Source organism: Adiantum capillus-veneris, chromosome 13 (assembly GCF_014529385.1).
Source record: "Adiantum capillus-veneris isolate H3 chromosome 13, ASM1452938v2, whole genome shotgun sequence".
In the NCBI taxonomy this organism is placed as follows: domain Eukaryota; kingdom Viridiplantae; phylum Streptophyta; class Polypodiopsida; order Polypodiales; family Pteridaceae; genus Adiantum; species Adiantum capillus-veneris.
The window spans coordinates 95,414,390-95,426,257 of record NC_140943.1 but is presented as its reverse complement, the minus strand read 5'-3'; the positions used below and the strand labels follow the sequence as shown (position 1 = coordinate 95,426,257).

General features: G+C 44.7%; 1 protein-coding gene across 1 annotated transcript; it reads left to right on the top strand.

The window, feature by feature from the left end:
* The first annotated feature begins 2,719 nt into the window (after positions 1-2,719).
* On the top strand, positions 2,720-11,574 carry LOC147444475 (uncharacterized). The gene is made up of 2 exons (XM_086528112.1): positions 2,720-2,975; positions 10,679-11,574. Exons 1-2 carry the CDS (start codon positions 2,720-2,722, stop codon positions 11,572-11,574), a joined length of 1,152 nt encoding a protein of 383 aa, XP_086384238.1.
* Positions 11,575-11,868: the final 294 nt, after the last annotated feature.

Sequence of the window (11,868 nt, the reverse complement as noted above, 5' to 3'; positions counted from 1 at the left end):
ATAGAGAAACAGAGCATTTGCATGAGATTTGAGTGTTGAAACGAGCTTGAAAGGTTGTTTTATCATAATTTTCACGGAGATGATGTCACTTGGACTGCTTTAAAGAGTTGTTTTGACAGGGTATGATATGCTTGGAAATGCTACAATAAAGTCCATGACCTTGACGACTAAAGATTGAGATCGGTCACTGCTAGAGGTGTACAAAGGAAGCTGGGAAAGACACTGAAGAGGGTGGCCACCAATGGCGCTTATTGTTTTTTGCATATCGTTTGTGACTTTATCGTATTGTGCGAGTGTGTGAGTGCAAGAGTGTGTATGTTTGTCAAAGGGAGTGTGTGAGTGCAAGAGTGTGTGTGAGTGCATATCGTTTGTGACTTTATCCTAGTGTGTGAGTGCAAGAGTGTCTGTGTTTGTCAAAGGGAGTTCCCAGAAGCCTTTGTCAAATATAAAAAATGTGCTCTTATATGTCTGTTTAATGTGCTACGGAGATGGTGTTTCTTTTGTGGGTGATTGCTCGTGCCCATGAAGTGGGAGACAAGGTGGCATTGAGAGATCATGGGGTGCCATTTGCAAGCCATGCAAGAGGGGGTCATGATGAAGAATGGAGAGGGAGAGTTTCTCTCGTTGCAAGCCAGTAGGATGCCAAGAGGAGGCTGAGGAGATGCTCACCATATTGCATGCCGTGGAGGAGGTGTGAACCCGAGCTTGGAGGGGCTTTGATTAAATGAGGTGTTTTAATACGTTTTTTTTAACAAACTATTGAGAGGGTGGCGGGTGTGTCGATCTATTGAGGAGGCATCGCCTGTGTTGCAGGGGGTTAGAGGGCAAGAGAGAGGAGCACCATCTGTTAGCGCTACCGAAGCAGAGAGAGGGGGGCTCACTCCATAGCAAGAGATAGAGGGCCATTTGATGACGATCCAAAGAGCGAGGCTATGGACTGATGCAGGTCGCGAGCCAGGAGATAGAGGGAAGAGCGGGATGCCTGCTGAAATATCCGAGGGAGAGATGAAGAGGGGATCTGCAGTCCGCCATGAGCGCCAATGAAGGGATTACAGAGAGAGAGAATGAGGACGACCCTGAGTGAGAGAAAGGGCCGCCTTGCATTGAGGAGAATCGAGATGGAGAGATGGGTCCCTGACAAAGGAGTTTCTTGGAGAGCAATTGGGTGCTGCCGAGATCAGTGAGAGGCAGAGAGAGAGAGGGCTCAACCCTGCTATGTGCTGCCGAGAATCGCCAGGAGAGTCACTTCCCTGTAGCCAATCGAAGAGAGAAAGGGCTTTGTCCCACTGTAGATCGAGGAGAGAGAGAGCTCGGTCTCGTTCTCTGCAGGGAATTGAAAAAAGAGCAATAAAAGGAAAACTCATTAAGCTTATCTAGGGGATGCTCCCATAGGGAGGAAGAGGCTGTGAGTTAAAAAGAAAGAGAGAGGCTCCTTGTAGACTGCAACAGAAAGTGAGAGAGAGAAGCTCTTGCTACAAAGGGGTTGTGATCGAGAGAATGGAGAGAGCAGAGCTCTTGGGATCCGAAGAGGGATCGAGAGAAATCTATTGTCATCCTCTTTGTTGGAATCAATGGGAGAGTCATGAAGGAGCAATGGAAAGAGATCGTGAGAGTGGATTCCTCTTTTGTCGTAGATAGCACATGAGAGAGAGAAATTTTTTCATGAGGCTGTTATGAGAGAGAGAGAGAGAGAGAGAGAGAGAGAGAGAGAGGGAAGAAAGAAAAATTACTGCGCTGCCCTATAGGGTGTAAGCCCTGATACCTTCGTGCGAAGTTTGAAGCCGACGAAGCTACCTCGACAAAAGATTTTGAAGACGAAAGATAAGTTTGGTTTCCCTTGTTGTAAAAAATATTTGAATATTCATAAATACACAATAAATTCACATTGTCTCGTGCTTCTCGCCTGTCTCTCTTTTCAAAGTAAAGGCAACGATATCTCTCTTTTCATTGTCTCATGCTTCTCGTCTCTCTCTTTTCAAAGTAAAGGCAACGATATCTCTCTTCTCTTTTGGCTAAATGGTGAAATGATCACTATGTTTGTGGATTATCATTGGTGATATCTGACACCAAAACTGCATTGCACATTCCTTGGCAGCAGATTTTAGCAGCACATCTCCAGCCATAGTTCCTTGTTGGTGGGCTTGGGTTGGGGGTTTGTCTTTTTGTCTTTGCTTGGTTTTTCTTGTCTGGTCCTACTCCATGGCCCAGGCATAGAAAAATATCCATCAGTGGCACGCCCGGTGGGACCCAGCTTTTAGCGTTCTCGCTTGAGCGAAGTACTTGCAATTCTCAGAGATAGAGCTGGTTTTTCCTTTTTGCTTGTATTTGATTTTCAGGCTGGTTTCTTTCCTCGCGGCCATCTGGGATGCAGTCATATTTAGGCGGGGGGATTCCAAAAAAAGGGTTATTTTGACGTGTGTTGCTACCCAGACCTTGAATATTGATGATGACGTTGGTGAGCCTTTAGGCTTTTATAAAATTTGGGATGAGTTTTTAGCCCATTTGAGCGATGAAGTGGATGAAGACAAGGGCATTTCCCTTGAGGATAGTGCTTGGAGCGAAGCATTGAGAGAGAATGTGACTCTTGACGAGTGCATATGGGATGTCTTTTTGGACAATGTAGTGGAAGATGCCACTTTTATTGAATCTTCTCTTACGGAGGAGAATGGTTATTTACCTCTTGTTCTTTCCCACCCTTGTTGAGGAGGTTTTGTATGGAATGGGGTTTACACATTCTTCTGAGCATATCGATGACGATATGCAGCCTTTAGAAGGGGTCGGGTTTGTCCCAGGGGATAAGTCTTTGATTGCAGCCACACATTTTGACAATGTTGTCCTTATTGAAGATATTTGTGATGGTTCTAGTGTTAGCTCTCATGATGTTTCTGATGACGATGTGGTTCATACTGAAAATGTTTTTTTGAGAGAGCAGCATGATTCTCTAGTTGCAGATCCCGTGCACTACAAGAGGTTGTGTGCTCTTGTGACGCTCTTAGCGACGGAAATACACTGGGTTTTTATAACCCCCGGCGTCGCTATAACCGTCGCTAAAAGCGTCGCTACGAGAGCATCGCTATCTGCGTTGCTATAGGCGTCGCTATAGCCGTCGCTATAGGCGTCGCTATATAGCGACGCTCATAGCGACGCAGATAGCGACGCTCTCACAGAAGAGTATAGCGACGCATATAGCGACGCTACAGAGCCATAAATAGCGACGCCTGAGAGAATATTTTTTTGGTGGCAGGGCATTGAATGCCCTGCCACCCATCAACCATATTGTACTTGATTCACTTTTTAAAAAAAGTGCAAAGGTAAATAATAGACCCAAAATAGTCACCCACAAGACGCATTGTTTGCAAAATTGACAATTGTACACATCACAGACAAACTGAATTGATTGGCAAATGTAATAATGACAATTGTACAACATCATAGGCATAAAGAATTGATTGGCAAAAGGAATTGCGGTGACAAATGTAATAATATACATGGTTCAAAAAGACGTATAAAATCCGTCTCATGATACATAAGGTATGAGAAACCCTAAACTAATGCTATCTAGCTACGGCTAAACTGACGTCGTCTAATCAGACGTCTCATCGCGTCCAAGCGGCGTATCTGTCGGATTCTGCAAAAAAAGACAATAAGACAGTTTTCAGTAAATATAAACATATAACGACATTTATAAAACAATACAAAAAATAAAAAAGAGTAAACCCTAATACTAACCATGCCGCCGCGAGAACTGAGAATGTCCATCAGGGCGTTTAAGCCCTTCTTGCCTGCATACTCGCGCTCATACGGTGTGGGATCACGTCCTGTCATCGACCACTGTCAAAACATACAAAGATTTCATTATGTTAGAACTAAAAAACTCATAAACCCTAAACTATCGAACATGCATAAAGAGCAATGTGAAAAGACTTACAAAATCGGCCTCAAATGATGCCCATCCACCGCTCCCCAAGTGGTGCGAGCTCCCTGCCTCTACTCGCGCTCTGGCTGCATCCTTTTGTTGCTTCCACTTGTCGGGATTCTCGCGCGCTGCTTTCTTCGCATTCTTCCAATCTTCTTTGGCCAGCCAATCTGGCCTATTCCACCCATTCTTGATTGCTTTTTGCACTTCGGAACGCTTGTGTTTGCAGTATTCGCGCATTCGAATCTTCATCAGGTCTTCATTGAAGCGCTGATCCCGTGTTGGAACGGGAAACTCATCATGAAGTATGCTGATGACTCTGTTTTTTAAATCACTTGGTACTTCACTCCATTTGTTTAGTATATAGTGTCTAAACAGCTGAGAGCAAAGACCACGCATGCGCGAGATCACCTTCTTGCCGTCATCATCCATGATGATGCCGCCGCTGATGTCGACGGAGTAAGGCAAGCCCTCTGGCCGGTGACGCGTGAACCTGGGTGTCCCGGCAGGGGTCTCTAGCGGCGTGTCGATGGGGGTACGGACGTCAGGTGTCTCCATCGGCGTCTGGGCGCCGAAGCGAGGAGTGTCGAGTGGGGTGGCTCCTGGCGGAGTAGGTAGAGGTGTGTAGCTTCTAGGAACAATCAGCCGTGCAAAACCTGGCGTAGACGGCGATGCTGTGGATGGTGTGGGGGCGGGCAAAGAAGGGGAGGGTAAAGAGCCTCGTCGAACACGAGGCGGTGTGGAGGCATCGGTGGCGGAATCCCCACAACAACCGCCACCGCCACCACTAGAGCGCGGGTGTCTAGACGAGTGTGACGCTCGTCTCGTCGACGCCGAAGCTTCGGAGCGCGCCGAATGCTCCGAAAGAGAGGGAGATGCGGATGGTGTAGGAACGCGCGATGATGCGCCAGAGCGATGACGCTCCACGTACCACTGTCTCTGCTGCGGTGACAAAGAAGAAAGAAACTCCTCATCATCCATACCTGCATTAAACACACGAATATTTAAACTTAATATTGAATGAATAGAGTAGACAATGGCGCAAAGACCATTAAATACAATGACGTAATGACGCATATAAATACAATGACGCAATGAATCGAGTGGTAGAAGAGGCAAGTCGAAAACTCAGAATTTTCAATCAAAAGATGTGAGCGCGAGTAGAAAAGAGCGTTACACACCATGGAAGCTACTTAGAGAGCTAGAGCTTTTACAGCACGGAGCAAAATTGTTCAAATACAATATTTGTGGCTTTAAGAGATCTCTCTCTCATCCTCGCATAACTCAGCATAACTTCCTATATCTATATAGAGCTCTCCGTTTAAACACATATCCTATGTTTCATTTTGTAGCTCCTCTGCATGCACCCCATATAGAGTAGTAGCATCTTGATGCTCGTCTGGCACCACCGCAGCGGCTTCTGATTGAGCATCTTCTCTGATCTCCTCCATTGATGTCGTTGTGATTGGCACATGGTAGCCTTCATACGTCCTTGCACTACGAGGGGCTACCTCTATGACGTACCACCAGTTTGATGTAGACTTTGTAGGATGAAATACTACCTGCCAGAGCCACATAACTTACATGAGAGCTTTCAAGCACATAACTTGTAAAAGGGGGATGTTAACTATTTATATACTTACTTGTTCACAATGCTCGGGTAGTACAAAAGTGTCTCTTAGGTCAGTCCATTTCTTAGTAGAATCCACCTCAAGAAAACCAGACTCTCCTCTACGCACAGTAGCGTTTCGACCCTCCATGATTATCTTGAACCATTGCACGTCGAACAAGTCGACAAAAAATCCTTTGTAATCGATCCTCAAAATCTCTTGCAGCGTGCCGAAGTAAGTGAGTTCCGCCACCACGGGATCTGCATCAGAGGAACGTTGTCGACTAGACTGTTCAAATTTTGCCATGATTCCACAATTTTGAGACGCTTTTTGTCGATTCGTTCCACCCTAAAATGTCGACCTTTACACCATGCTGCTGTGTATGACTTATACTACAACGAACAAAGATTATGAGTGGCCGTTCAAACGTTTATAAATAAAGTCACTTGCTAGTCGTACATTGCAAACTTACCTTGGTCGCGCAACCCCGAGAGTACTCCCACTCTTCTTCAGTCACTTCGTCACCGCATTGTTGTGCGCTTTTCAATTGGTTGTGCAACCATCTTAAGCTCATGAAGGTTGGTAGGCTCTCCAGAACCGCTGGATAGTGCATCGGTGGTCGTCTTCCCCGTCTCCACTCGATTCGTGCCCTTTGTCGCTCTTGCTTTGCATCCTCATATTGTGAAATCCACTTTTGCATCACTGGATTGTGAAGCATGCAAAATCGGTTGATTTTAGCCTCTAGATCTTCCGTCATCTTCTTCTCAACACCGAGATTGCACATGACAATCCCAGATATGCGCTCATCATCTATGGTTCGCCATAGCGTGTCCCGGGATTTATCAAATCCGTCTAGCCACTCTCCAATGTACACTAGGGACTCTGATACCAACCAACCTTCTGCCATGCTACCCTCCGGACGTGCCTTTTGACGCACATATCCCTTAAGCGTTTTCATGAAACGCTCTAAGAAGAACATCCATCTGGAATGAACTGTGCCAGCTATTTCCACCTCATCAACTATGTGAATAAGAAGATGCACCTGAATGGTTAGCATTGTAGTAGGAAAATGTTTCTCAAACATGCACACAAGCTCCGCAGCATTTAGTTTGGCGAATGGTATGGAGTCTACGTCGATCTCCTTTTGTGAGATCCATTGCACCAGCTTTGCAAGTTTGTAGATTGTGTTACGGATGTCGAGAGACAAACATCCCTCAATGGCAACCGGTAAAATAAACTGTAAAGTATGGGCAGCAATGATATTAAAGTCCACATTTTATGCAATGATATTAAAGTCCACTATGAACGTACCTGACACATTTTATGCCAATCGTGTGACTTCAAACCGGTAAGCTTTCCTTCTTTAGTAAAACACGTTCGGAGCGAGTGCATTACGCCAGTGGGGGTCCGCAAAGATCGAATGGCCTCTTTTACTTTGCGTTCTTGGGCTCCTGTGAAAATCCATGGTGCTTTAGGAAGTTTTATCGATCCATCAGACGCTGTTTGCGGCCAATATTGCTCCATACGATCCACATTTCTAAGGTCAACTCTGGCTCCCAAAGTATCTTTCTTGCCGGTCAAATGGTCCCATAGTAGATTACCCACATTCTTGAATATGTGCATTGGATCGAGCAAGTGATTGATCACGAGTCGGGGCCAGTATGGTAACTCGTACCATAGAGATAGTCTCTTCATCCCTGGAGGCAATCCGTCATCGCACATCTCCTTCTGCTCTAACCATGCTTGTGCAGACATCCTTGGTGGCTCTCTTCCCAAAAAGCCGTCGCGTAACACATGATTCTCCGGAAGATACGCTTGATGACCTTCGTAGATTTGCTTCTTCAGTGAGGGTGCCCTACGTGCATTCAGTCTAGGTCCACATGTGACACATGCTCTGTATCCGCTTGTTTGAAGCCCTGCATGTATACACATGATAATAGATCAACTATGGGGAAAAACAAGATTTACAGTGTCTGAGAGAGGAGTGTCAATAGATCACCTGAGCATTCTGTTAGCCCGGGATAGTCATGCATGGTCCACATTAGAATACCTCTGATCAAAGCATTCTGTCGTCCTGTGTGTCGGCTCATATCCACCACCTCTATGCCAATCCACAATTGTTGTAGCTCTTCCAATAGTGGACGAAGATACACATCCATATTCCCCACTTTATATCGCCCTGGCACAATCAAGCTTAGCCATAGGTGCCCCTTCTTCGTAGTCAACCACGGGGGAATGTTGTAGTTGACGATGACAACGGGCCATACACTGTAAGATGTTGATCTTTGACCAAATGGATTTACGCCATCCATAGCCAGGCCTAAGCGCAAATTTCGAGCTTCCCTGGCAAAATCCGACCATGTTCCATCTATATGTTTCCAGGCTGCGCAATCTGCAGGAATTCGTAGCACACCATCCGAAGATTTATTCTCCTCATGCCATGATGCTAGGGCGGCCATGGACTTACATTCGAAGAAATGCTTGATGCGAGGAAGCAAAGGAAAATGTCGCAAAATCTTTTGTGGAATTTTTGTCTCGTGGAGATCTACTCGATATTTTTCGGAATCACATTTCGGACACTTCTCCATGTCTGTGTATTCCCCTCTGAAAAGAATGCAGTCATTAGGACAAGCGTGGATAGAATTGTAATCCATCCCCAAGTTTCGCAAAATCTTTCTTGCTTCATCTCGGGAATCTGGCATCACATTGTCAGCTGGTAGAATGTGCTCTTTCAGCAATCTACACAACATAAAAATATGATACAGTCGTGTAAAAATCTATCAGATCATTATACATTTAGAGTTCTATTAAAGTAAACTAATTGTAATAGATCACCTGAAAAGCGCTGTGACGCTAGTGTCACTCCATCCAAACTTTGCCTGCATGTTGAGAAGAACCAGGAGTGCTTTCAATCTAGACATACGTGCTCCATTATACAATGATGTATCGGCTTCCCTTTTCATATCATCATAGATAAGCCTTTCTGAATCCATGATCGTCTCGATCATTTCATCAATCTCGGGCTCAAACATTGCCTCGTTGGGAATGTGCTCTGCATGATCATCCCCCGAGCTGTCAGAGGCTACATCTTGTGGCCTCACATATGCTGCTTGACCAAAGCGCCTGCGAATACATCTGTTGGGTTGCAAGATTGCTGCTTGTTGGCCAGCGTCAGAGTCCGACGAGTTATAATTGGCAACAACTCGATCTATAATAGATGGATCGAACTCGCCAAATTCGCGAACGTGCTGCAAAGAAACACGTCTTGTCCGTCGCACAGCATGCTTGCATTGATTACAAGGACATAAGACCCTCGTTGAGAGATAGGTGTTTCGGTTGGACGGTCCCACATCCTCGTCGCTACTCATAATGAGGATAAAAAACTTATAACCTGGACAACAAATTTAATATTCTATTGGCATTCTTCGTCTTATCTCTCTCTCTCTCTCTCTCTCTCTCTCTCTCTCTCTCTCTCTCTCTCTCTCTCTCTCTCTCTCTCTCTCTCACATTCTCTAGTCATGTCCAATCCCCGCACACCTCGGTCTAGAGGTGCACGGAGATCAGAACCACCGGGTTATAATCTCGTCTTTATTGGTCAATACCTATATTTGTGGGTACAAGAAATCTAGACACCCACGTCTACATGATACTGCATGTAGTGGACAAAATCCCTTTGCCTCTTCTCTAGCTGGAGCACTTCACTTCATCTTAACATCTTTTCACAGTAGATCTTTTCACTGTTCGTCTAACTCTAAACCCTAAACCGTAAGTAATTCTTGCGTGGACTCGATCTAACGTAAATAAGCGTAAATCTAAATAAACGTAAATCTAACTAAAAATAAAGCTAAATCTAATTTAACGTAAGTCTAATGACTAGAGGTTGTCTAGATGGTCATTGTGTCGGGGATGTAGTGACTCTTGCCGCCCTGAAGATCCACCTTCTTCCCTATCTTCTGAAGACATTTCACCAGTAATTTTGGATCGACGGAGCCCACCATGAGTGAAGGCAGCAATACCCTATATTCCATTGAGGGCTTTCTTCACCCGCTTCATGCAAGCATCGCAGTCTATGGAGACCCGCATCTAATCTAATATAACGTAAATCTAAATCTAGCTTAAATAAACGTAAATCTAGTTAAAAATAAACCTAAATCTAATTTAATGTAAGTCTACATATAACCTAATCTTTAACGTCTTTTAAGATAGTTTCCTACGACGTTATAACTCTCTTCTTCTTGTGTGTGTGCGCGTGTGTGGATGTGTGTGCCAATAAAAAGAGATAAATGGTATAACCTTTCTATCACCCATGCCAAGTATGATAGATTGATTATGCCATTTCTCTCTTGAATAATAGGTCTTCAGTTCAACTCCTCGTCGGCTAGATCTTTAGGTCTTTTAATTTTAATTAGTTTCCTACGACGCTCCCTTAGTTTCTCTTTCTTTCTCTCTCAATGTGTGTGCGTTTTTTTGGATCGTATGCATGTTTTCTTTCTCTTTTCCTCTCTCAATGTGTGCGTTTTTTGTTTATGCATGTTCTCTCTCTCTTTTCCTCTCTCAATGCGTGCGTTTTTTGTTTATGCATGCTCTCTCTCTCTTTTTCTCTCTCAATGTGTGTGTGCATTCTTTGTTTATGTATGTGTGTGCGTTTTTGCACTCTCTCTCGCTCTCTCTCTCTCTCTCTCTCTCTCTCTCAAAAACACTATGTGTGTGTGTGAGAGAGAGAGCGAGGGAGAGAGAAAGAGGGGAAGGGAACATGAGAATGAGGAGAGGGAAGGAGCATACCTGGCTCTCCTTCCTCTCCTCGTGTGTGTGTGTGTGTGTGTGTGTGTGTGTGTGTGTGTGTGTGTGTGTGTAAAAGAAAGAGAGAGAGAGAGAGAGAGAGAGAGTGAGGGAGAGCGTTACCTGCTCTTTGCTTGAGGGCGCCGAAAAACTCAGATCTGAGATCTGAGTTTTTGGGCGCGCTCGGTTATTTTTTTTACCCCAACTGGCGTCGCTATGAGCGTCGCTATAAGCGTCGCTATGAGCGTCGCAAATTTCTTTGTAAATTTGCGACGCTCATAGCGACGCTTATAGCGACGCTCATAGCGACGCCGGGAATTTTTTTTTTGAGCGTCGCTGTGTGAGCGTCGCTAATGTGAAGAGCCTCTTGTAGTGGTGGTTACTAATGGTTATGATGTTTTTAGCCCACCACCTATTCCCCAAGCTAGGGAGCGACCTATTGACCAGTGGATTGTGAAGTTGACACCCTTTGATGGCGGTGGGGTTGTGACAACTGACTCCCATTTACTACAGTTTGTGCAAGCTTGTTGGTTTGCGGGTTATGACACATCTAAAGATCTTATGAGGTTCTTTCTTGCTTTTCTCACTGGGGTAGCTATGCAATGGTACCTTAGTATGATGCGTCATTCTCCACATTTGATAAAGACTTGGGATGGATTGTGTAGTGCTTTTGTTGCTAGATTCTCTCCTATTTTTCCTTCTTGTTTAGTCTTTGGGACCCTGTTAGAATTCTTCCAAGGGGAGGGTGAACCAATTGATGAGTATGTTAAGCGTTTTCAAACTTTCAAGATGAAGCAATGTGATCCCCATTGGTTTGATGAGATAGTTTTGTTGGAATGTTTTCTTACGGGTATGTTGAGGGATATTCAATTTCATGTGAGGTTGTCAGATACAAAGAAACTTGATGATGCATATGCACGCACTAGGGTTGTGGGGGAGGCCTTTGAAGCTACCGCCCTAGCAGTCCAATGGAGGGTAAACTTTGAGGCTGAGCGAAAACACAGAGAGGGTTGTTTGAATACTATGACATGTGCTTCTAATGTTCCTATTCCACCATCTCTCACTCCAACACCTTTGCAAGCTAATGAAGCACCTGTTTTTAGTGATGACACTTCGCCTATACCACATTGGGTACCACATGTGCCACAATGTGAGTTTGTTTCCCATCCAAGGGGGTTTTGGCAAGATAAAGAAAAGAGGGAAAATAATAGAAAAAGGGTAAAATTTAAATGGCAAAAGAAAAACCCAATGGATAAGGCACCCGTCTAACCGGAAATTCTGGGTTCACACTAGCAGGCTAGTTTTCCCCGCAGGACGCCACTGTTGCACTTTTTTTTGGCCAAGGGCATGGGGATTTCGATAGAGAAACAGAGCATTTGCATGAGATTTGAGTGTCGAAGCGATCTTGAAAGGTTGTTTTATCATAATTTTCATGGCGATGATCTCACTTGGTCTGCTTTAAGGAGTTGTTTTGACAGGGTATGATATGCTTGGAAATGCTACAATGAAGTCCACAACCTTGACGACTAAAGATTGAGATCGGTCACTGCTAGAGGTGTACAA

Coding starts and splice junctions, on each gene's coding strand:
- LOC147444475 (XM_086528112.1), top strand. CDS start 2,720: ATGGGGTTTACACATTCTTCTGAGCATATCGATGACGATATGCAGCCT. Junction 2,976..10,678: donor CGTGCACTACAAGAGGTTGT/GTGCTCTTGTGA, acceptor AGCCTCTTGTAG/TGGTGGTTACTAATGGTTAT.